The sequence below is a fragment of the Amblyraja radiata genome, chromosome 31 (genome assembly GCF_010909765.2).
Source record: "Amblyraja radiata isolate CabotCenter1 chromosome 31, sAmbRad1.1.pri, whole genome shotgun sequence".
NCBI lineage: Eukaryota > Metazoa > Chordata > Chondrichthyes > Rajiformes > Rajidae > Amblyraja > Amblyraja radiata.
This window is the reverse complement of record NC_045986.1, coordinates 2604191-2631435: the sequence shown is the minus strand read 5'-3', so window position 1 is coordinate 2631435 and position 27245 is coordinate 2604191. Positions and strand designations below refer to the sequence as shown.

At 46.6% G+C, this 27245-nt stretch overlaps 1 protein-coding gene across 1 annotated transcript in view; it reads right to left on the bottom strand.

Annotated features, from left to right (window-relative positions):
- Positions 1 to 4955: 4955 nt before the first annotated feature.
- The window catches only part of acot7 (acyl-CoA thioesterase 7), a 228135-nt gene continuing 205845 nt past the window's right edge, over positions 4956 to 27245 (bottom strand). The window contains exon 8 of the mRNA XM_033048577.1: positions 4956 to 5280. Coding sequence (XP_032904468.1) covers positions 5179 to 5280 — 102 coding nt within the window. The 3' untranslated portion in view covers positions 4956 to 5178. The remainder of the gene's footprint in view (positions 5281 to 27245) is intronic.

Below are 27245 nucleotides of genomic sequence, written 5' to 3'. Positions count from 1 at the left end.
ATTGTTTCTGAATTAACAATGTCACTCTCCATCCTAATGAAGAACTCAACCATATTATGGTCACTCTTGCCCAAGGGGGCACGTACAACAAGACTGCTAACTAACCCTTCCTCATTACTCAATACCCAGTCTAAAATAGCCTGCTCTCTCGTTGGTTCCTCTACATGTTGATTTAGATAACTATCCCGCATACATTCCAAAAAATCCTCTTCCTCAGCACCCCTGCCAATTTGATTCACCCAATCTATATGTAGATTGAAGTCACCCATTATAACGGTTTTGCCTTTGTCGCACGTATTTCTAATGTCCTGTTTGATACCATCTCCAACTCCACTACTACTGTTAGGTGGCCTGTACACAACACCCACCAGCGTTTTCTGCCCCTTAGTGTTTCGCAGCTCTACCCATACCGATTCCACATCCTGCAAACTAATGTCCTTCCTTTCCATTGCGTTAATCTCCTCTCTAATCAGCAACGCTACCCCACCTCCTTTTCCTTTCTCTCTATCCCTCCTGAATATTGAATATCCCTGGATGTTCAGCTCCCAGCCTTGGTCACCCTGGGGCCATGTCTCCGTGATCCCAACTATATCATAGTCATTAATAGCTATCTGCACATTCAACTCATCCACCTTATTACGAATGCTCCTTGCATTGAGACACAAAGCCTTCAGGCTTGTTTTTACAACACTCTTACCCCTTATACAATTTTGTTGAAAAGTGGCCCTTTTTGATTTTTGCCCTGGATTTTCCGGCCTGCCACTTTTACTTTTCACCTTGCTACCTATTGCTTCTACCCTCATTTTACACCCCTCTGTCTCTACGCTCACACATTTAAGAAACCCTTTCCCTTTAACTCCATCCTCCACTAGCCCATTCGACACCCCACCCCCCTTATTCAGTTTAAAACCACCCGTGTAGCAGTGGCAAACCTGCCTGCCAGAATGCTGGTCCCACACCTGTTAAGATGCAATCCTGTCCCTTTTGTACAGTTCCCCCTTACCCCAAAACAGATCCCAGTGATCTAAGAATCTAAATCCCTGCCCCGTGCACCAGTTCCTCAGCCACACGTTCAGGTCCCGTATCTCCCTGTTCCTGCTCTCGCCAGCACGAGGAACTGGAAGCAAACCGGAGATAACAACCCTGGAGGTCCTGCTTTTCAGCATTTTTCCGAGCTCTCTAAAGTCACGCTGCAGAATATTCATCCCCTTCTTTCCGACATCGTTTGTGCCGACATGCACTACCACTTCCGGATGTTCACCTTCGCCCTTGAGGATTTTCTGCACTCTGTCCGTGACATCCTGGATCCTGGCACCAGGAAGGCAGCACACCATCCTCGCATCCCGTCTGTTGCCGCAGAAACCCCTGTCCGTACCTCTCACAATGGAGTCTCCCACTACAATGGCGTTGCCTGCCTTAGGCCTTTCATGTTCTTCTCATTAGAAGAGATTTTCCTGGATGCGAGTCAACATTGTGGAGAATTGGACAGTAGGTAGTGGAAGCTACTTGTTTCCCTCCATTAACGGATATAATGTTGTTTCACAAAGCTGTGGTCTAGACTTCACGATGCCTTGAAGAAGCACCCAACGTGATCAAAGCCCTGTCCCACTCCCATCCTTCCTTCTTCTCCCTGCTCCTTTAGGTTAGTTTACAGATCCAGCGCAGAAACAAGCACTTTGGCCCATTGAGTCCGCGCCGACCAGTGATCCCCGCACACTAACACAAGGGACAATTTACACAATTATACCAAGTCAATTAACCTACAAACCTGTACATCTTTGGCGGGAGGAAACCGGAGCACCCAGAGAAAACTCACGCAAGTCACGGGGAGAATGTAGAAACTTCGTACAGACAGCACCCGTTGTCAGGATTGAACCCGGGTCCCTGGCGCTGTAAGGCAGCAACTCACCGTGCTCCTTTAGGGCAGAATTTACAGAACGCGTGCACCACCAGATTCAGCAACAGTTTCTTCCCCTCTGTTATTAGGCATCTGAACAGTCCTAACATAGACTACCGATTCACCTCCACCCTATTGCAAACTTTGGACATTATCCATGGAATTGAAGAGGATGTTGTCAGAACTTGAGGACCTGAGCTATAGGGAGACGTAGGGCAGGCTAGCACTTTATTCCTTGGACTGCAGGAGGCTGAGGGGTGATCTTATAGTGGTGTTTAACTTCATGAGGGGAATAGATAGGGTAGATGTACAGTGTCTTTTACCCAGAGTAGGGGAATTGAGAGGATGTAGGTTTAGGGTGAGAGGGGGGAGATGGAATAGGAACGTGAGGGGCAACTTTTACCCACAGAAGGTGGCGGGTATGTGGAACAAGCTGTCAGAGGGGGTACACAAAATTGCTGGGGAAACTCAGCGGGTGCAGCAGCATCTATGGAGCGAAGGAAATAGGCGACGTTTCGGGCCGAAACCAGAGGGGGTAGTCAGGGCAGGTACCTTAAGAACATTTTAAAAACATTGGCGCAGGTACATGGATAGAAAATGTTTAGAGGGATATTGACCAAACGTGGCCAGGTGGGATTTGTGTAGATGGGGCATCTTGGTTGGCATGGACAGGTTGGGCTGAAGGGCCTGGTTCCATGCTGCACGACTCTATAACTGTTAAGCCACAATGCTGAGAACTATATCCTGCACTCTGTATTTAAATTTGACTTGATTCTATTTATGTGTTGTATTTTCTGATCTGATTGAATGCATGTAAAACCAAGTCTTTCATTGTACCTCAGTACAGGTAACAAGGATAAAGGTGAACCCACAAACTGTGCAGTGAAGATATAGGGCCCATTGTCCAAGGAATGCTTCCCTCCGGCACGGTCTAACCACAATATTTCTGCATATGTTTTGATAGACAAATATAGAGGTAGTTTTAACCTCTCCATTGCGATATGGTGCCCGCCATCAGCATCCCCTACTTAATGGATTATTTTGTTGTTTATGGGGTTTGGCCGTGTACAAATTGTCTGCTACATTTCTCAATGTAAAACAGTAGAGATGAAAAGAGGAACTTGTAGTGTCCATTTGGCCTGTTTTGCATGTCATTGATGATGGCATGTGCCTTTAAATATGACGTGTTTTTGGGTGTGTTTGGAGCTTAGATGCTTGTGCAGAAGTTTAGTTTTTAGATTAGTTTGGAGTGACCATGGGGAAGGTTAACCCTTCTACTATGTAAGAACATGTAAGATCATGCGGGCCATGCGAGGTCCACGGGAGATCTAAAGGAGATCATGTCAGATCTTGCCAGTGTTACGGAGACACGAGGAGTTTTCTAATGTCTAAAGTAATAAGCTGGAGTTCGAAGAAGATTGTAGTGACGAGTCGGAAGAAACTTGGATGGATCTTACTGTTTTCTATCATCAAAAGACTGTGTTTTGAAGCTTAATCAGAGAAGAAGCTCTGAAGGTCTCTGTGAGTGAGCTTGCATGCGTTTAGAAGACACTCCCTTCAACCATTCTCATCCAAATAGCAGCTAGGGTGCTAATTACCTGAAAGATATGAAAATCTGCTGCTACAGAACTCTTTCCATTATATCAAACGTTTCAGAATTGAATCAGGCAGCAGGGTGGTACAGTTGGTGATGCTGCCATCTCACAGCCCGTGACCCAGGCTTTGACTCTGACCTTGGGCACTGTCCATGTGGAGTTTGCACGTTCGTTCTGTAACTAGGTGGGTTACTCCCCAGGTGCTCCACTGTTGTGCAATACGGTGGGTTAACTGTGTACATGGAACATAGAATAGTACAGGCAGCATCTCTGGGGTAAAATAGGCTACGTTTAGAGTCAAAACCCTTCTTCAGATGGTGTGGCACGGTGGTACGGTACTGACTTGCAGGGCCCGGGGCCTGGGCTCGATCCTGACTATGAGGGCTTGTCTGCACAGAGTTTGTAAGTTCTCCGCGTGTCCTGCAGGGATTTTCTCCGAGATGTTCAGTTTCTTCCCTCAGTACAAATATGTTGAGGTTTGTACGTTAAATGGCTTGGTATGTTTTAAATAATTGTCCCTAGTGTATGTGGGATAGTATGTACAGGGATCGCTGGTGGGTGCGGACTCGGTGGGTCGAAGGGCCTGTTTCTGTGCCGTATCTCTAAACCTTCTCCCCAAAATCCATAAACAGAACTGCCCTGGAAGACCCATTGTTTCTGCTTGCTCCTGTCCCACTGAATTCATTTCCATACTTCAGCTCCATCCTATCCCCCCTGGTCCAATCCCCCCCGACCTATGTCCAAGACACCTAACGCACCCTTCAAGTAATTCCGTTTTTCAGGCCCCCATTCCCTCATCTTTACTAAAGGAAGAAAGGTCTCGACCCGAAACATCATCCATTCCTTCTCCCCAGAGATGCTGCCTGTCTCGCTGAGTTACTCCAGCATTTTGTGTCTAACTCTGGAGTTTGTTATGGGCCGTGCAAATTATGTTGCCTGACCTTTGAACCAACTGAATAGAATTAGTGTACTAGGTGCTGCTTTACTGCAGGCGCTGCTTTACAAACAAGACTGAAGAAGGTTCTCGACCCGAAAAGTCACCTATTTCTTCTCTCCATAGATGCTTCCTCACCCGCTGAGTTCCTTCAGCATTTTGTTCCACAAAAGTGCTGGAGTAACTCAGCTGGTCAGAGCAGATAGGTGACGGAAGATAAGCACAAAATGCTGGAGTAACTCAGGACCTGAAACAGGCCAGGACCTGAAACGCCCGTTGTCCATTTTCTCCAGAGATGCTGCATGACCCAGCTGAGTTACTCCAGCACTTTGTGTCTATCTTTAGTATAAACCAGCATCTACAGTTCCTTTTCATTACATATAAGATAGGTGATGTTTTGGGTCGGAATCCTTCTTCAGAACAAAGTCAGAATTGGCGCTTCAGTGCGGGGGAGAGAACTGTTTAAAGAGGGTTGAGGTAAGTGTAAAAATATTATATTAAGATAAGAAAATAAATGAGAGAACAAGTATTGACACAACAAGCCAAAGCCGGGCAGTATTTATTCTAGAATGATAAACTTCAATAATATAATATATGCAACAACAAAAACAGAAACTTGAATGGAATGCATAGTTCCTCTTAAATACAACAGTGCTTTGGTTAACATTTAAGATTAAGATACTTTTAAGTAATATGGTGGCGTAGGTGAGTTGGCTCTTGGTCGCTGTCTCAGGCTATTGAATATCTGATCATCATTGGCACTTCTTCGTTGCTTCAGCTGTCCGCCTGGCTTTGGCTTGGAGGTACCTCACCCTTCCTTCTTCAAACCTTTTCTTCTCATCTTCTGTTTCAAACTGTTAATTATAAAAAAAGAATTGTAATATTCATTGCTTATGCATTCTGGTCAGTTGTGGAGGGGGCTGGGGGAGTGGGTAGCTCAGGCCCATTGTTTGACCTGCGATACATGCTAAAAGCTGCTTTAATAAGATTGGGGAGATGGCGTTAGTTGTTTTCAATTGACATTTTCCCCACAAGTAAAGAAGGTGAGCTGTGCATTGTTAGCATCCTCTAGCATTGACGATGAGCTTGATCGCACATTATCTTTCCTACAACTGCCCTGGGAAAGAAAACAATGTCAATTAACAACTCTGTATGGCATAGCTAACGGTTCCGATAAATCAACAAATCACTTGATTCACACGAGCAATGCCACAGGAGTTTGACACAAGAAATGTTGGCGCAACTCAGCGGGTCAGGCATCATCTCTGGGAAGAGGAATAGGTGATGTTTCGGGCCTGCCCTGGTTATGCCTTGCCTGAGAAGACACTTCAATTCAATTACACAGGAGCAGCGGGTAGAGCTGCTGCCTCACAGCACCAAAGACCAGGGTTCAATCCTGACCGGGTGCTGACTATATGGAGTTTGCACGTTCTCCCTGTGATGCGTGGGTTTCCTCCGGGTGCTCTGGTTTCCTCCCACAAATATGTGCGAGTTTGTAGGTTTATCTGCCTCTGTAAATTGCCCCGAGTGCGTAGGTGTAGAAGAAAGTGGGATAACATCGAACTACCGTGGTTGATGGTATGCATGGGCTTGTGCGCTGAAGGGCCGGCTTCCATGCTGTATCTCTAAACTACATTTTATGAATGGTTTTGTGTGCATGCCTGTTCTATTGCACACAGCTATTTAGCCTTGCACACAACAAAATCTACCTCCAGGTACCTTGAATAAAACAGGCCAGGATCTCAGGCCTCTAATGATACAAAACAATTTCTGTGAATGAGACCATGGGAGATCCATTAGCTTGTTAAAAACTTTGATCCAACAGCAGCAATGAAGTTTCACTGCATGTGGGTGCCCCTGGCAACATGGAGATTTATAGCTATCCAAAAGTGTTGTCAAATTAAATAATGCTGCATGAACCTTTATCTTTAAAATAGATTTAATTGTGATAATTAGTTTGTGGGCAAATAGAAAGACTTAAGTAAGTAAGTTGATTAAATTGATTAAAATGGATGCTGAGTCATTAAGTTTATTCAAGGATAAGATAGATAGGGAGTCTGATTGGGACTGGAAAAGAAAATGGTTAAGTGAATGACTGAGCAGGTTCGAGAGGCATGTATTTGGAATCAGTCTGAAGAAGGGTCTCAACACGAAATGTTGCCCATCCAATCCTTCCACAGATGATGCCTGACCTGCTGAGTTACTCCAGCACTGTTTTGACTCAAGATTCCAGCATCTTGTGTCTCCATATCCCAGCTCCCGTTTTTGCAGTCACTGAAAGTAGCAGTGCAGGTGAATAAATCCATAATGATAATGAAAGCAAACAAACCCTTTGCTTTGTTTCTTAAGCGTTGTAATTGGAAAGCATAATATTTATATTAAATTTGACGAGACCACACTTAAAAACATGTTCATAGTTCCAGTCGTCATAATCAAGGGCTGGTGCACCTTAGTCAGTCCTTCTCTCTGCTCCCATCCAGCAGTAGGTACAAAAGCTTGATTGTGCACACCACCAGACTCAGCCACAGCTCCTCCCCCTCTGTGATCTGGCACCTGAACAGAACTTCCACAAGCCAGGTCCCATTCACCTCTGCCCCATTGGACTGTGTGTGGAACTGGTGCGCTCCAATGATGAGAACTACATTTGCATCTGTATCTTCCCCTTCTTTGAACTAATGTACTTGAGTTTGACGACTGTATCTATGTATAGTAGATATGACCTGTTTGGATGGCAGGCAAAACAAAGCTTTTCACTGTGTATCGGAACAACGTGACAGCAATAAACCTAAACCTTCAAGAAGAAGCTGTGGAGAAGATGTGTAAAAGATTCACAAGGGTGACACCAGAGCTGAGGGGTTAGGCTTGTCAGGAAGGACTAAACAGGCGGGAGTCTTATTCTCAGAGAAGGCTGAGACCTGACCTGTAAGAGGTCTTTGAAGGAGGTATATGAAAAGGTAGACAAAAATGCTGGAGGAACTCAGCGGGTGCAGCAGCATCTATGGAGCGAAGGAAATAGGCGACGTTTCGGGCCGAAACCCTTCTTCAGACTGATCCCTATATGAAAAGGTAAATGCACAATAGAGGGCTCAATGTGCGGAGCAGATCAATATGCAGGATCTGGGGAATGAACAGGAAGGGGAATGTGGAGCGTTGTTGACCTTCGGAGCAGGCAATAACTCCACAATTCTACTAAGGGCACTTTGCCACCTTCTGCAAGCTCCCAACTAATTGGAAGAGGGCACTGTTTAATGACCACAATGACAAAAATCACTTAAAGCCTAAGTGATAACTGCAGCAATGGAAAGAAATAGCAAAGCATATCTCAACAATGCAATTGAATGTGTTGGTAAGCACTCCAATTTACCGATCTGAATCTCACTGGAAAATAGAGCAGGTCCCCCCAGTGTGATTCTCTCAATGCCAGCTGAAGTGTACTACACGCGACACATTTTTGGCAGCATAATAGAATGGATTTCGAGTGTCATTTCACGAACATTATTCAACCATTGTTTGTCACTGAATATAATGCAGGTGTAGTTGGGGACAAGGTCAAGTGGCTCTTAGCCAAACAATTACAGCAGCAATTGGGGCACGAAAAGAAAGCACCATTAAACATGATGAGTGATAACCACTGGGTCATGAGTTAAACTACCAAGCCCAGCACATATTTAGTACTTCAATGTCAAGCACAGCAAAGGATCTGCTCAGCAGTTTCGAGCTGGGAATTATAGAGGTGAAATCTCTGACATACACGCAGCCATTTTGTACCTCTCTCTGCACCCTACAACTATCCCGGCCCAACCATTGAACCCTCCATTGTAAAGCCACAGTCCCATTTCTTCCCCCTGGTCATTGTCCACCGAGGCTCCCATCATCTCTCCAATGGTTCCTGCCCTCTCTCTCACTCATTTCCCTTCCCAGCACATCTACTGGGCCTAATCACAGCACCCTTCCCAAAGCATCACTGACTGACTGCTGCCCCTTTAACCTGCTTCCATGTTCTGTGCTTCACGACCAACACTCCTGGTTACCCCAATGTGCACTCAGCATGTATTGGTTGGTCATTAAATACATATAATTGCTTCTATTATTCCCACCCCTTCATCCAACCACCGCCCCTCCCAATTACTGCTGCACCCAGCTCGATGCTCTCCCTTGCCTAACTCTGAACACAATTTATTTCCTAATGTCTCATCGTCCCATCTGAGCAAATCAAGACCCACCTCCCTCTTCCTCCAGCCTCATATAGTAACAGCTCCCTTTCTTACTTTCAAATCTATTATTATCACTACCTTCAGTGCTTTGTTGAGGACAAAAATGTCTCGGTATGCATACTATTTAGTTTAGTTTAGTTTAGTTTAGAGATACAGTATGGAAACAGGCACTGGCCCACCGAGTCCATACCGACTATTGATCACACTACTTCTATGTTATCCCATTTTTAAATGCATTTCCTACACACTAGAGGCAATTTACAGAGGCTGATTAACTAACAAATCTGCACATCTTTGAGATGTGGGAGAAAACTGGAGCCCCCGGAAGAAACCCACTTGGTCACAGGGAGAACGTGCAAACTCCACACAGACAACACCCATGGTCAGGATTGAACCCAGGTCTCTAGCACTGTGCTGCAAGCTATGCCGCTGTGCCGCTAATGTCTATGGCAGGTCACTGCCCTATAAGCTGTTTAATGGCATTTTTCATGGTGCTCTCTGCTCTCATCATCTTCTGCAGCCTTTGACATGGTCAGTCCACACTGTCCTTTGCTCTCCCATTACAATAACACTCTCCCAATAACAATCTCCCATCTCGCTCCCTATTTAAAACCTTTCAAAGAACATCAAGCATAAAACGGTACAGTGCAGGAGCACAATGTGTGCCAAACATGATGCCAAGACCAACTCGTATCCACCTGTACGTAATCAATATCCCTCCAATCCATGCATATCCATGTGCCTATCCAAAAGTCTTCAATGCTATTATTTGTATTTGCCTCCACCACCAACCCTGGCAGCATGTTCTGGTAACTCACCACCCTTTGTGTAAAGAAGAAACTTGCTCTGCACATCTCCTTTAAACTTTGACCCTCTCACCTTAAAGCTATGCCCTCTTGTATTTAATATTTCCATCTGGGAAAAGGGTTCTGACTGACTCGTACTACTCAGAACTTCAATTCCATTAGCTTACAATCTATCTGATTACATTCCTGACAACTACCATGTGAGAGTGGTTTATTGCTAATGGTGCTATCTTTTTCTCCATAGTTTCAATCTTGTGCTTCTCTTTGAGTTTTTTCTCCATCCTACACAAGTTAAGAAACAAAAGTGTTTTATTGTCATATGTCCCGAACCAGAAAAATGAAATTCTTAACTTGCAGCAGCACAGCAGATACGTAAACATAGTACTCTGTGAACACCATAACTAGAGGTTACAGTGTTTAAGGGAAGAAGCTGCTCCTGAACCTGGATGTTAGAGTTTTCAATTCCTGTACCTTCTTCCCGATGGTAGGAATTAACTGAGAGTGCAACCATGATGGTGTGGGCCTCTGATGATGCCGGTTACCTTGTTGAGGTAGAGACTCCTGTATATCCCTTCGATGGTGGAGAGATCAGAGGTGCAATCTTCTTGGGCATTTGAGTTGCTGAACCAGGCCGTGATGCAACTAGTCAATATGCTCACTACTGTACACCTGTACATATTTGTTGACATATCGAATCTCTTCAAACTTCTAAGGAAGTAGAAGTGTTGATGGGCTTTCTTTATGACTGCATCAATGTGCTGGGTCCAGGACAGATCTTCAGAGATATAAACGCCCAGGAATTTGACGTTCTTGATTCTCTTCACCACCGTACCATTGATGAAGGCAGGTTTGCGGATCCTCGACCTTCCTCTTCCAACGTCCACAATCAGTTCCTTGCTGTCACTGACGTTGAGAGGAAAGTTGTTGTTTTGGCACCATTTGATCAGTCAATAGACAATAGGTGCAGGAGTAGGCCATTTGGCCCTTCAAGCCAGCACCGCCATTCAATGTGATCATGGCTGATCATCCCCAATCAGTACCCCGTTTCTGCCTTCTCCCCATATCTTCTGACTCCGCTATTTTTAAGAACCCTATCGAGCTCTCTCTTGAAAGCATCCAGAGAACCTGCCTCCACCACCCTCTGAGGCAGAGAATTCCACAGACTCATCACTCTCTGTGAGAAAACGTGTTTCCTCGTCTCCGTTCTAAACGGCTTACTCCTTATTCTTAAACTGTGGCCCCTGGTTCTGGACTCCCCCAACATCGGGAACATGTTTCCTGCCTCTAGCGTGTCCAAGCCCTTAACAATCTTATATGTTTCAATAAGATGCCCTCTCATCCTTCTAATCTCCAGAGTGTACAAGTCCAGCTGCTCCATTCTCTCAGCATATGACAGTCCCGCCATCCCGGGAATTAACCTTGTAAACCTACGCTGCACTCCCTCAATAGCAAGAATGTCCTTCCTCAAATTAGGGGACCAAAACTGCACACAATACTCCAGGTGTGGTTTCACTAGGGCTCTGTCGATCAAATACCCTCCCTCCTATACTCTGACTCATCGTCATCTGTAATACGTCCAACAACAGTGGTGTTGTCGGTGAATTAGAAGATGTAGTTGGAACAGTGTTCAGAGACACAGTTGTGAGCATAGAGTGAATAGAGCAGGGGGCTGAGCCTTGAGGTGTTCCCGTACCAATGGATATCGAGGATCAAGTGTTGCTGCCAATTTGTACAGACTGTGGTCTGTTGATGAGGAAGTCAAGGATTCATTTCCAGAGTGTTGCACAGAGACTCAGTTCCATGAGCTTGGAACAAACTTTTTTTTTGTATCAAAAATAATTTATTTGATTGCGAACACGATACCAAAAACAAAAAAACCCCAAACCGTGGTGACATTCCCACCACCATATTACAAAATCACCAAACTATTCAGTCATATAATTCCAAACAACTATGTTACAAATAACACCACCCTCTCTAACACCACCCGGGCACGGACGTAACCCCGGTAAAGGGGCAAGCATCTGGCTCGGGCAAAGCCCTCTTCCGCCTGGCCCCGTGACTCGCGGATGGCCAGCTTAGCCAGGCCTAGGAGCAACCCAACCAGGACATCTTCAGCCCTGCCCAACCCCTAGATCCCGTCACCAGTCCTTCGGTCACTGACAGCAGAGCCACTCCTCCCCTTGCGGACCCTAGGTGGAGTGGCGGTGCTCCTTGCCCTCCGGACCCTGGCTACAAGGGACATTCTCCTGGTCACTCCACCCTCTACAGGAACGACGCTGCTCTTGGTCCTAACGTTCATTCTCCAGATCGTCCATGAAGAACCTGAGCTGACGCCGGTTGCTCCACTTCACCCCCTTCACCCCTTTGCCCCTCCCCCTCCTTCTGAGGATGAGCTTCAGGAGCTGGTGAGCCCGTATAGGTTTGGCCACTGGAGGGAGGCAAGTAGAGGATTTCCTCCACTGGAATGAGTGGAGTGGTGTCTGGGGGAGCGAGAACATCCATTGATTCATGTACGAGGAGTCCCCTTTCACCCGCTCACTGCAGATGGAGTCACCATCCCCATCCCCAGACACACCCTTAGTGCCCGATACTCCCACCTCACCCTGCGCGCTGGCCCACCCGCTGGTCTCTCGTCCACCTCATTCCCAACCCTGGGGCCAGTGGCAGAGGGGCCTTCCCCAGGTGTACCCGGTTGGGCCTAGAGTGAACTCTGGTGCACCAGACTCAGGGAGTCCCTCAGGAGCCACGTCCTGAGGGAGAGAAGGGCTGGTTTCCCTAACCCCCTCCCCACCTACAGTCTCTAACTCCAGAGGCTTGCTCTGCACCTCATCCAGGGTGGGTTGCTCCTGGGCTTCCTCGGGTGCCTGATGCAGAACTCCCTCCCCAACAGGAATCTCCCCCTGCTCCATAACATCCGAGTGGTCCCCATCGCCACCCTCCCCAGAATCCCCTCCATAACATGGGACCGGGGCCCGAACCACAGGGCGGGAGTCTTCCTCCACCACAGTACTCCCCTCCCCCCTGGAGGATTCCAGTTCCTCCCCTTTCCGCTCCTCCCTAAAGAGATTCCTCTTTTTCTTTATCGAGGGGGAGGAGCTGACAGACTCTGGGGTCACCTGAGCAACCTTCGTCTGTGGCACCCCCTCCTCCCGCCCGATCCCCACCGCCCCCGGCTGGATTATGGGGCTTGCAGACTCCCTAACGGAGGTGATGGGATGGGTGGAACGTTCTTGTCTCCGGGGGTTTTGTTCCCCATGTGTTTCATCTTCTTTGCCACCTTGTCCCCCTTCCTTTGACCCTCCCCACCCCCACTCACGCTCTGCGCAACCCCAGGGTTCCCTGACTCAACTGCAAGGGGGGGAGGGTTAGTGACACCGGAGGCGAATATGCCCCACTTCCTTTACAGGCATGGGCGCTCCGGTGTCCAGTAGACGGTGAAGTCACGCCCCCTGCTGGACACAGAAGCTCTCGTCAACTTCCTCCTCCCGGTCCAGCAACATCGACAGCTGGCGCCGGAGGGAAAGAACGTGCCGCAGCTCCTTCCTGCCGAACCCCTGGGATATTGGGGTGATGTCCGTGAGGATCTTCCCCAAGGTGTGAGGGTGGGGAAGGAGGGCCTCGTTTGTGATGCAGGGCGGGGCGATAGACAGGACCACCAAGGGCTGCCAAGGGCTCGACCTGCGGGAATGATCCCCCCACTGAGATCCCTTTACTCACGGCCGCGTTCACCCCCTCAACAGACTCGAGGAAGAACACGGCCTTCCCCAACATCCTGCCCACGTACAGGACCACTGCGGGCTTGGTCGCCACGGCCACGGCAGCGGCGCAGTCCTCCAGGTTCATATGAGGTGGCAAGTGGCACCTTATCCCATGCTCGATAGGCAGGTTCTTCATGGAGAACCGGGCCCCAAGAGGAGCAGCCGAAGCAGCTGAAGCAGCAACCTGTGCAGCTCCCGAAGGCCCCGATCCCCCAGAACACTGACCCTGCATGGTATCAGGCGCTGCAATTTAAGCAAAGCACTTAAATAAAGTGCAGACATGCAAGGAGAGTCCAAATGGCACGAGGCCAAATCCACACACAAAAACAATATGGAACAGTTCGAGGGAGGGAGGCAAGTCGTGTTGCCTCGAACGTCGAGAATAGCGGTTCCCACGAAAAAACTGCTGCGTCACCACCTCTTCTCCTGGCTGTCTCGGTTCTCCTGCGTTCCCTGGCGAGCTGCTGACCTTCACAGACAATCTCAGCCGGTCTTCACTGCTCCTGCAGCAACGAACAGGATTTGCCTGCAGTCGTTGTTGGCGGAAGTCTCCTATTTCCACCAGTCTTGCCGAAGGAAAGGAGGCTCCGTCAGCTCCAGGTTCCAAGGCCACAGAAGGAGGGCGAGACGTTGCAGAAAACCTCCCACACCGCACGAAATCCAGACCGGCCTGATCAGCACCGACGAGGCAGTAAGGGGGGGTTGTTCTGGTCGCACGTGTAAAAGTCCAGAAAGATATTCTCCTCCTTTTGGTGCGCCGCAGGTTGCCAACCACAGTCGTGGGAGCTACGCAGTTTGTTTGTAATACTGCTCGCATCCCCAAAACACACGGAAACTTTAAAACAAATCTCGCAGCGATACTCAAGAATGCTTAAATTTACCGCTGTGCCTCCTCCGATTTAAAAAAAGATGTTTGAAACTGGTGTTTGTGTTTGAACGGGAGCTCCGCAACACCACACCTCCTCACGTAACCAGCTTTTTTTTTTTTTTTTTTTTTTTTTAAATCAAAAATATTTATTCAAATATTAAAATTGTATTTACAATACAATAAAACAAAACACCACCATAATACAAGATGAACAAATATGTAAGCAACTGCTAAACAACTATATTACAATCCTTGTCAAGGATACATTCAACCCCCCTCGGTGCCCAGCGGTCGCGGAACTCCCTCAGGGTGCCCGTAGACAGGGCGTATTCCCTTTCCATCCGCACCCGGGCACGGACGTAACCCCGGAAAAGGGGCAGGCAGCCGGCTCGGGTAGAGCCCTCCACTGTCTGGCGCCTTGACTCACGGATGGCCAGCTTGGCCAGGCCCAGGAGCAACCCAACCAGGACATCTTCAGCCCTACCCTCTCCCCTACGCACAGGGTGTCCAAAGATGAGGATGGTGGGTGAGAAATGCAGCCAGAAGGCAAGGAGCAGCCCCTTTTGGTATTGAAACAGTGGCTGCAGCCTCACGCACTCCATGTACACGTGGTACACAGACTCTTCCAGCCCGCAACAGTGGCAGGCGGCTGGCGAGTCTGTGAACCGCGAGAGAAACAGGTTGCAGGGTACACCTCGATGCAGTACCCTCCACCCCAGGTCCCCAATGTAGAGGGGGAACACGTAACCAGCTTTTTTTTTTTTTTTTTTTTTTTTAAATCAAAAATATTTATTCACATATTAAAATAGTATTGACAATACAATAAAACAAAACACCACCATAATACAAGACGAGCTAAACAATTATATTGCAATCCTTGTCAAGGATACATTCAACCCCCCTCGGTGCCCAGCGGTCCCGGAACTCCCTCAGGGTGCCCGTAGACAGGGCGTATTCCCTTTCCATCCGCACCCGGGCACGGACGTATCCCCGGAAAAGGGGCAGGCAGCTGGCTCGGGTAGAGCCCTCCGCCGTCTGGCGCCTTGACTCACGGATGGCCAGCTTGGCCAGGCCCAGGAGCAACCCAACCAGGACATCTTCAGCCCTACCCTCTCCCCTACGCACAGGGTGTCCAAAGATGAGGATGGTGGGTGAGAAATGCAGCCAGAAGGCAAGGAGCAGCCCCTTTAGGTATTGAAACAGTGGCTGCAGCCTCACGCACTCCATGTACACGTGGTACACAGACTCTTCCAGCCCGCAACAGTGGCAGGCGGCTGGCGAGTCTGTGAACCGCGAGAGAAACAGGTTGCAGGGTACACCTCGATGCAGTACCCTCCACCCCAGGTCCCCAATGTAGAGGGGGAACACGTAACCAGCTTGGAGGGGATGATGGTGTTGAACACTGAGCTGTAGTCTATGAACATATGTGTTTTTATTGTCCAAGTGCTCGAGTGCAGAGTGAAGAGCCAGTGAGATCGCACTCACCCTTGACCTGTTGTGGCAGTAGGCAAATACGTTTTGCATCAATGTATTCCAGTCCACCCAAGTGTAAGCGTTCTGGATAATTGCAAGACTGTTTTGGATCATTTCTCGCAAGTTTCATTTGCATTTTCATTTTGTTGGCTCACATTGAGCCCTGGTGCATTTACAGCATTGGAGAAGCTCGGAAACAAAAAGCTTATAATTCCAAGTGTGCCGTGGTATGGGAAAGACACACACACACACGTGTGCGCATGCACAACACAAGCACGCAGACACACACCTTGAGGAAGAATACTGACACGGTACTGCACAGGTATTGTGAATGAATGAAACTCAGTTCCAGTAAAAACATGATCAATAACAGATTCTATAATTGTAAAGGATGGAGCCTTCTACAGATTTATTTGACCAGAATTCTATGGGACAGAATTCTGATGGAAAACAAAGTGAAACATGTCCATATTGCATAACATTTTATGGAATCACAGCTCATGCACAGAGGAATCAGCATTTCTTTTTCACTGGTGCATACTCACAAATCTTGTAATCTTGTTTCTGTTTATGGTCTTTTCAAATACATACTTAAATTAATTTTAAACTGTCATGGTACATTTCTTCAGAGCTACCTGTTACAAAGCACTCTGTGTGCAGAGTAATGCTTCTAACCTCCACAGTTGTTGTTCAGGTAGTAAACTCCCTCCACCACCTCCAGTTTAAATTCCATTTGGAATATTTTGGAGGACCAAGAAACCAAGAAACACATTTTCCTTTATCGCCAAATCTTTACTAAAAGCCTCCACATGATTCCCCCTCTCTCAACCCAAATAATCTTCCTTTCTTCTGCAGAATTATGTCTCAATAATGTCAATAATCAACAGTGCTTTTTATTGTCACATATGTTCATTGTTAACACAGTGAAATCATTTTCCTTACAAACCGTCCAGTAGATTATCACCATACCCCCCATCCCCGATTAGCCAGTGTACTGGAATAATGGACCTACCTGATCTCCCGGTTGCTAAACACATTAACTTCCCCTCCCATTCCCACACTGACCGTTCTGTCCTGGGTTTCCTCCACTGTCAGAGGGAGGCCCAGCGCAAATTGGAGGAACAGCACCTCATATTTCGCTTGGGCAGCTACGACCCCAGCGGTATGAACATTGACTTCTCTAACTTCAAGTAGCCCTTGCTTTCCCTCTCTCTCCATCCTTCCCCCTTCCCAGTTGTCTGACCAGTCTAACTGCCCCTGATTACATTTTATCTCAGTTTGCTTCGTTGTCACCTTCCCCTAGCTCACAATGATCTATTCCACATTTTCCTTCATCGCCACCACCTTTGATGTCTCATTCTCACTCCTTATACATCCTTATCTCTGTATCTCCACCACCCCTGACTCTCAGTCTGAAGACAGGTCTCGACCCGAAACGTCACCCATTCCTTCTCTCCAGAGGTGCTGCCTATCCCACTGAGTTACCCCAGCATTTTGTGTCTATTTTACTGGAATAATCTACTGTGCCACATGCAGGAGGAACCATGCTTTGGCGCCATGTTCGGAAGGTTTGCTTGATAAATGCTTGGTGTTATTTCTTTGAATCTTGCTCTCTGTTTAATAACTCCAGACATAAAAACAAGACTTGTAATGGTCACGATTCACATTAGATGAGCTGGGGAGCTGCCAACTTGTAATAAAGTCACAAGTGACTCTCGGGCTTTGCCAGGACTGGGTAATGCATGACTTTTTGTCGAGTTTCCAGTTTCTGCAGACAGAGAAGTCATTCACTTATTAGTCCAGGACAAAGTATTTGGCAAAGTTTGGAAGGACAAACTCCGAGTTGGCATTCGCTCCATGGTCAGGTCATGTTGAAGAATTGTAAAGGTGTGTGGTCTCATGGAGTGGAGGGATGGGACTGATTAGTAGATGTAATGACCCTGCCTGTTGGTCAAATAACACATCTTCCAGAGATACATTTTTATTCCCACTGTGTGCAGTTTGATAACAGCACGGTGGCATAGTGGTAGAGCTACTGCCTTGCACCACTAGAGACCCGGGTTTGATCCCGACTATGGGTGCTTACCTGTGCGATGCTTGTTTGTTCATTCTGCATGTGACCTGCGTGGGTTTTCTCCGGGTGCTCCGTTATCTCCCACACTCCAAAGACGTACAGGTTTAGAGATTAATTGGCTTGGTATCGTTGTAAATTATCCCTAGTGTGTGTGGGATAGTGTTAGTGTTCACAGATCGCTGTTTGGTGCGGACTCGCTGGGCTGACGGTTGTGCATGTTTCTGCTTATCTTCTCAGCATTGCCATTGAGGATAACTTGTGGCATAAACAACTCATCATCCATATTAATGCCACCTTGTTACACAAGTAGGAAAAGTCACTTGTTGCTTTTTTCTTTGATGTTAAACTCGATACCAAGAGAAAAATAGATCAAATGTTTCAGTTTTATTCCTCAGTACAGCCGGTTCCTCTGAAGTGTCTGCCCCATCTGTTACACTTTTAGACTGTCCATTTCTCCTTTTCACTTGCCTTTGTAGTTGAAAATTGTAAATGAGAATTCAGTACAAAACAAGCACTTCTCATTTCCACCCAGTTCCTCCTAGTGAAGCTGACACCTTCCTGCCGGATCCATTTTGTTCTCTCACATAATCCCGGCCTCCATGGATTTCTCCTCGGGCTTCACCAACTTCCACCTGTTCTTGCACCACCTCGGAAATCTTTACCACTCCTTCATGCCCACTTCTTGTCAGAGCTGCTAATTTCCCATCCGTTACGGCTGCCCACCATCCAATCTTTCTTACATTCCCCGCACCACTTCCCTGCTGTATCAGCTCCCAACCCTGTAAAAACAGCAGTGTTTCATCTGCCATGCACTAATTCCAACCCTTCCTGCACAAGCTCACACTCAGTACTCCAAGACTGAATCCAGACTCCTCATCCTCAGTTACAGATCTTTATCTCATCTTACCTCGTTTAAATCCCCACGGCCCCCCCATAATAATGCTATCCTACACACACTAGGGACAATCTACAATTACACTAAGCCAATTAACCAACAAACCTGTACGTCTTTGGGAGGAAACTGGAGATCCCACAGAAAACCCACGCATGTCCCTGGGAGAACGTACAAACTCTGTACAGATAGCACCCGTGGTCAGGATTGAACCCGGGTCTCTGGCGCTGTGAGCCAGGAACTCTACCGCTGCACCACCGTGCCACACTTGAGGACTACGGTGAAGAATGAGACTGGAAGATGGAAAGTAGACCAGCCAGAGCCATCATTCACCTCAGGCCTGATGCAAGTGAGCTTGGGTGAGACATTGTTTCTTACATCCTGTTAATATGAAAAATACCTATTTCATATTTCTTTTTTAGTCATTTCGTAAGATATTAAAAATAGACTGCTGCTAAAATGCAATGACTCTAACATACACGTTTCTCAGCAGATAAGTCTTAATATGTTTGCTCAAGGCTACAATGTATATTCATATACTCTGGTCTCATGCTCGCTCTTTGCCTCAATGAACATTCAGCCCACAAATCTTCTGTAATCATGTATTTTGAGCTTTGCTATTCAGCTGGCCCTGAAGTGAATGAAAGGTATGTTGAATTGAAATAGGTCATGAATGCCATAGTCTCGGTCTCTAGAGATTGCCTGTGGCTCTGTGGAATACTGAGTTGTTGAGCTCTTTCAAGATGTCGGTGTGCTCCCACACTGATTCTCCCACAACCTCCTCGCTTGTACCCCACAGCTGATATGCGCAGGCTCATACAGACATGAGGCCATTGACACCGGGGCCAGCTACACATTCCTGGGCGTACATATCTCCGAAGATCTGCCCTGGGTCCAGAACATTGATGCAATTGAGACTCGGTCATCTCAAAGATGGGAGATCAGTAGGTCCAGTGGCTTCTGTAATTTGCCCTTAGAGTGTGAGTGAGTGACATAACCTCAGGGAATTGATGGGAATATCGGGAGAAATTAATGTAGGCTTAGTGCAAATGGATCTTTGATGGCTCTTTAGTTTAGTTTAGAAATACAGGACGGAAACATCCCCTTTGGCCCACTGAGTGTACGCCGACCTGAGTCTACTGGAGACCTGTTCACACTAGTTCCATGTTATCACAATCTCTCATACACTCCCTACACAATAGGAACTATTTACAGAAGCCAGCTAACCAATAAATCCATAAGCTTTTGGGATGCGGAAAACCAGAGCATCTAGAGGAATCCACGTGGTCACAGGGAGAACGTGTAAACTCTACGCTGAACCAGCATTGGAGGTCAGGGGCAGACAGGGTCTGTGAGGCAGAGGTCAAGTGTGGCAGCTGCACCAGCTGTACCAATGTCTCACCGTTGGTGTGCCTTGGTGTACTAGCAATGCCAGGATGCCACCCTTGTGCTCAAAGGGTTTCTGTGTTGTTTGACTGTAAAAGAGGCTGCGACTAAAGGGCCTGTCCCACGAGCAACCGACTCCATACGGCAAGCGCGATCTAAAGGGCCGGTCCCACCAGCATGCGCCTGCATGCAGCAAGCGGAACCAAACCAGATGCGGGGGCTGCGCGGAGGTCGAGTGAGTGACATGAAGTTCGAGGCGGTGCGTACGGCGTTGAGGCGGCTGCGGGTCGGCAGGCCGTTGCCGCGCAGAGTTTTTGAACACGGTCAGCTTTTCAGAACCCCGCGCGATGTCGGGACCAGCTCCGCACAACTCCATACGGCTCCGGCGATCGAAGTGGGACTGGCCCCGCGAGGCCGTATGGCTCAAGCGACCACGTTAGGTCGCGCTTGCCGAATGCAGGCACATGCTGGTGGGACCGGCCCTTTACGACAAGGGCCTTCAACCTGAAACTTTACTTGTCTTTTTTTTAGATATACAGCGCGGAAACTGGCTCTTCACCCCACCGATCCACACCGACCAGCGATCCCCGCACATTAATACTATCCTACACACACTAGGGAAATGTTGCATTTATACCAAGCCAATTAACCTGCAAACATATGCATCTTTGGAGTGTGGGAGGAAACCAAAGATCTCGGAGATAACCCACGCAGGTCACAGGGAGAACGTACAAACTCCGTACAGACAGCACCCATAGTCAGGATCAAACCCGGGTCTCTGGCGCTGTAAAGCAGCAACTCTACCGCTGCGTCACCGTGCGTGCTTTCTTTCTTTCTTTCTTTCTTTCCGCAGATGCTTCCAGACCTGCTGAGCTGAACCAGCTTTTTCTGTCTTTATTTCCAATTTTCCACAAGCTGATTAACCTCAAACTGCAGAGCTGAAATCTCCTCACATGCCGGCACTTCCTGACTTCATCTAGCAACATATGAACTGGAGCCTAGCAATGGCATTGATCAGTTGGGTTTCTGACAAGACTAGGCTTGTAACCACAGATGGTCCTTACACAACATGTCAATTAGCAATTCTGATGGGGCCCTTCAACAAGCTGGTGCTATTGCACTCATCGTGCTGAACAGCTTGATTGAAAATCACACATATCTCTTTGTCATTAGAAGTGTTTTAAGAGACACTACCACACACTGGGCCTCACGATAGAGATGAGGAACAGCCACAAATAAACAGAAATAAGTTAGCACTGCTCAAAAATTAATTGACTCCAATTAATAGCATATGAACTATTTTCTAAATATAATATTTCTCACTTGTCATGATTTACATGGACACAATGTTGTAGTAGTAGAGCTACTGCCTTACAGTGCTCGACCAGGGTTCAATCCTGACTATGGGTGCTTGTCTGTATGGAATTTGTGCGTTCTCCCTGTGACCTGCGTGGGATTTCTCCAAGATCTTCGGTTTCCTCCCACACTCCAAAGACATACAGGTTTTGTGGGTTAATTGGCTTGGTATAATTGTGTGAATGTAAAATTGTCCCTTGTGTGTGTAGGGTAGTGTTAATGTGCGGGGATGATCGTTGGTCATTGCGGACTCGGTGAACCGAAGGGCCTGTTTCCGCACTGTATCTCTAAACTAAACTAAACTAAATTAAATAATACGAACATTCATCTCCCTCTGGAACAAGGATCTGCAGATGCTGGGTTTTACCAAAGAAAGACACAAAGGCAGTGAGTAGCAGCATCCCTGGAGAACATGGATAGACAATGTTTTGAGTTGTGACTCTTCTTCAGAATGATCAGTCTGAAGAAGGATTTCAACCCGAACCATGTCTCCAGGGATGCTGCCTGACTTGCTGAGTTACTCCAGCATTTTGTGTCTTCTCAGGTACAGCTTCTTCCTCTGTTATCAGTTTTCTGAATGATCCTTCCAGAATCTAGGGTACTGTCCAATTCACATCTACCCAGTTGTGGACATTGCATCTTGTTTATTGAACTGATACGCTTCAATGTTGAGAACTGTACTCTGCACTCTGTCTCTGTTCTGGCCTACCTATTGTACTTGAGTTTGACTTGATTGTATTTAAGTACAATATTATCTGATTTGTTTGGTTCGTATGCAAAACAAAGCTTTTCACTCGACCTCAGCACACATGACAATAATAAACCTAAACTTTATCGAAGTTCCCTTCATTTCTATCTCAGCTGCTCCCGTGGCAGTGAGCAGTTTTCATCATAAGTATTCCAGCACAAATCCAGCTGGAAGATCTTCTCTCTTCTCACTATCATATGTTCAGTCAGATGGGATATAGTCTGAGAGCAACATCAATGAAACGCAGGGCCGGTATTATTCATTTTCAGTGTATAAATTACAAAGAATTTAAGCATGCCACTGCAGAAATTTACTTTATGTTAAGCCACACAAGCAGCTCAGTGATGCAGTTGATAGCGCTGCTGTCTCAGAGTGCCAGAGACCCGGTTCAATCCTGATCTCGGGTGCTTTCTGGGTGGGGTTTGCATGTTCTCCCTGTGACCATGTTTGTTTCCTCCAGGTGCCCTGGTTTCCTCCCACATCCCAAAGCTAAGTGGGTTTGTCAGATAATTAGTCTCTGTAAATTGCCCCGGATGTGTGGGGAGTGGATGGGAAAATGGAATAACATAGAATTAGTGTGAATGGGTGATCGATGGTCAGCATGGATTCAGTGGGCAGAAGGGCCCGTTTCCGTACTGTATCTTTCAATAAATCAATCATACAATGCAATAGGGGCCTGTAGGAGTCTATCTTGTCTTTTGGCCAAGGAGGCACGAACAAAGATAATTACAGAGGTTTCCAAATATTTCAGAAGTTCAGCTGACTGTCCTGTGGGCAAGTATATTTGTTACGTTAGTAAGCTGTAGGAGAGGTTTCATGGAATCAGACATTCACAGCAATAAAGGTTTTGTCCATTACGACTGGAAAAAAACAATTGACTCTAATGCCCTTTCCAGCGCCTAGTCTTAACGTGGTACAGTTTAAATTCCATCAGGATTTCTGCCACTACCAGCAGTTCAGGCAGAGAACTCCAAATTATCACCCACCATTCACGAGGGGGGGGGGGGGTCGAAGGGGGGAGAGAAAATTCTCAATTCCTCGCTAACTGACGCATCTAATTCCTTTAAACGTACGTCCCCTGGTTACTAACCTCACTCTGCCATTCCTATCCAGGATTCTTATCATTCCAGCCATGACAATTAAGCATAGCACAGTCCCTGAATTAATTATCAGATTCATAGTTTAGTTTTAGTTTAGAATAGATTAAAGATACAGGCAGGAAACAGGCCCTTCAGCCCATCGAGACTCTGCTGACCATTGATCCCCATTCACGTTAGTTCTGTGTTATCTCACTTTCTCGTCCATTCCCTACACACTTTGGGCAATTTACTGAGGCCAGTTAACTTACAAACCCGCACGTCTTTGGGATGTGGGAGGAAACCGTGGGGCGATCGCGCAAACTCCACACAGACGGCACTCGAGGCCAGGATCGAACCCTGGTCTTTGGCGCTGTAAGGCAGCAGCACTACCAGCTCTGCCACCGTGCTGCCCATAATTTATTGCTTGTGGTGAGTGAAGAAACAATATTGGCTGGAAGGTCAGGAGACAACTCTGTTCATCAGCCAAGCTCAGGCAGATGGAGCATTGGTATAATGTCTCGATTGAAAAATAGTCCTCATTAGACAGCACTCATGTGCCATCCTGGAGTATGTGTTAAAACCCTCCATGGGCTTTCAATTACCACTGCCCTGATTAAGAAGTATAACGACTATTTATCTAGAAATTCCATCACATGACCGAGGATTATGAATGTTATCTTTATAACAATTATGTAGTACATTTTGAGTGCTTTCCAGAGTCGATGATTCTGTCTTTGAGGTGGGCAGTGACACAGGACTGTGTGTACTGCTGTGTGCAAATAGGCTTGGTGCCTTCTGCAACTTCCATGTCCATTACTATTTGTAAGGCCTTTGGATGGATCAGGCCATTCACATAGGAGATAACAGGGGGTTATCTTTAAAGGTTCTGGACAAGGGGGCACCAAACAGTGGAGCTTGCCAGTGGCAACTAGCCTTGGCTACCTATGTTAAAAAAAGACTTCTTGCTGCAATCCATCAATAGGCAAGAGTCATGAGTCAAAAGTGTTTCATTGTCATATGCACTGAAAGTAGAACAATGAAATTCTTACACGCAGCAGCATAACAGTAAACACAGGACTCATAAATAACAATAAACAAAAAAAAATTCAATAAATTAAAATCCCCAATATTCATGCAAAAATCCCAAAGGCCTTAGTTCAACCAGACAGGTTGCAGTTCACAGTTTAGTTGGTGTTTGTTACGTTCCAGAGCCTGATGGTTGTTGGGAAGAAGCTATTCTTGAAATCTGGAGGTCACGGTTTTCAAACTCCTGTTGCTTCGTCCCAATGGAAGGTGTGAGATGAGAATGTGGCCAGGGTGGTGTGGGTCCTTGCTCATGTTGGCTGCCTGTTTGAGGCAGTGCATTCCTTCGATGGTGGCGAGGTCAGTACCTGTGATGGACCGTGCAGTGTCCACCACTTTGTGTAATCTCTTTCTTTTCTGGACATTCTTTATATCTAGAGCACCACACTTGATCACAACTCTGAGTACTAACCCTTCCATCTCTCACAAACTACATCAGATCATCAACTCATCCCCACTCATGGCGGCACAGTGGCGCAGCGGTAGAGCTGCTGCCTTACAGCGCCAGAGACCCGGGTTCGATCCTGACTGTGGGTGCTGTCTGTACGGAGTCTGTATGTTCTCCGTGCCCTGCGTAGGTTTTCCCCAAGATCTTCAGTTTCCTTCCACACTCTAAAGACGTGCAGGTTTGTCGGTTAATTGGTTTGGTAAATGTAAATTGTCCCTAGTGTGTTGATGTTGCTGGTCGGTGCTGACTCGGTGGGCCGAAGGGCCTGTTTCCTCACTGTATCTCTAAACAAAACTAAACTAAATGCGTGGCTTCTGCAGTACCATTATATTAATGTATTAGCGTGATAAACTAAAGTTGCGTAAAGCTGCGGGAGAGCAGGGAATGGAACAATTCTCTGTGTGACAGTAATGCCCAGTCTGATTCAGGCTCTGAGCACTTTCAGCCGCAATAATTCATGTAAAGCCTCTGAAATTGTCCTTATTCTTTACGCATGACTGGTGCATCATGAATTTTTCATGAATAGGAGCGTTGAAGTGAAATTCCGCATGCCCCAAAATAGCAACAGAAATGTTATTTATATCGCTGTTATTATTGGCACAGGGGAAAAAAATGCGCCCTGAGATCTCCACCAAGATATTTATATAGCTCAGCCAACACAAAATCAATAAAATGATTGCTCCTGGGTAGGTGTGCATGGTAACATGCTTTCCTCCAGCCAGCTGGAGACTCCTTTCTGTTCTATATTTTTTTTTCTCCACCAGTTAACAGCCAACACTGCAAAGCTGCTCACATTCACCAAAATCGGCAGCTGCACTCGAGCCTTCAAGAGGACCTAACAAGGGACACATGTTGTACCTGGCCTTAATTAGGCAGCTGTTAACTGACGGGCTCAAAGGACCACTCTGCACAGCACACTCTCAAAACAGGGCCCACCTCATACCAAATGAGGACAGGTTTCATGCCAAAAACAAGGCACAACACGCAACGAAACAGGACATATCTCACACCAAACACCTTTGTACCAACTCAAGGCACACCATGCATTATTGGTGGAGGAAGGAACTGCAGATGCTGGTTTACACCGAAGTTAGACACAAAATGCTGGAATAACTCCGCGGATTAAGCAGTATTTCTGGAGAAAAGGACTAGGTACGTTTCGGGTCTAGACCATTCTTCAGACTTGTCTGATGAAGGGTCTCGACCTGAAACGTCACCCATTTCCTTTCTCCAGTGATGTTCCCTGACCTGCTGAGTTACTCCAGGACTGTGTCTATCTTCCATGCATTAATAGGTCATACTTCAGACACCAAACCAGGACATAAAACAGAATAAAACTGGACAGGTAATACCAAAACAGGTCCCGCCTTGCACCAACAAAGGGCACATCACACATCTCGTAAGAGTCATAGAGCATGGAAATGGGCCATTCGGCCCACCATGTGCATGTTAGACAGTGGGAACTTATCCATATTAATTATATCTTCCTATGCTTGACCCGTAGGGCATTTAAGGCCACACATCTGGGTGGAGAAAATAGGGAGAATAAAAAAGTGATTATTATAAATGGGTGCATGATCGTCGGGGCAGAATCAGGTCAAATAACATCAAAACTGGATATACCATGAATCAATGCAGGGAACAGCATATACCAAATCTGGACACTTCCCAGGTCAAAACAGGACAGAGCGCACACCAAAACAGGGTGCAATGCATGCTAAAACTGGATACAATGCACCATAGTAAGAAACACCACATACCACAATAAGACAAAGGGGCTCAGAAAGACAGGCAGCATCATCAGAGACCCACATCACCATGACCACACACTCATTTCACTCCTGCCATTGGGAAGAAGATATAAGAGGCTGAAAACTGTAAAGTCCAGGTTCAGGAACAGCTACTCCCCTACAGCCAACAGGCTACTAAACTACAGTATATATTGAATTGAATTGAATTGAATTGAATCCTTTATTTGTCATTCAGACCTTTCGGTCTGAACGAAATGCTGTTGCCTGCAGCCATACATGTAATAATAACAAAACACAATAAACACAAATTAACATCCACCACAGTGAGTTCACCATATTGTCACACATATTATATGTATATATATATAATATATATAATATATATATATATATTACTAAAAGTCTGACCTTGACCACTTCCTGTTGTTCTGTATATTGATTTTAGAAATAACGCTGCCACTTACGGCTAAGTTTTTGGCCATCTTACTCAGAGTCCCCCTCCGCTGCGCAGGACAAGAGGATTTTTCCCATCGATGAAAAATAAAAGAGTTATTAGTGTTTTAAAAATGTTCTGATTGTCTCTCCTGAAGGCCACGCCCCTTCTGGAGGGACTATAAAACCCGGCAGTGTTGAGTGCCTCAGTCAGTCTCTGTAAGATGGGTGAGCGAGAGGGTCACGTCTCTCAGTCTGAGCTGTGAATAACACTGAACACATGTCAACTGAACTGTGAGTGGTTTTACTGACCTGTCAGTGCCCTTAATGTGGTTTGAAAATATAGTTTGGAAATGCTAAAGCTGTGTTGCCTTTGGTTTGGAAATGCTAAAGCTGTGTTGCCTTTGGTTTGGAAATGCTAAAGCTGTGTTGTCTTTGGTTTAGAAAT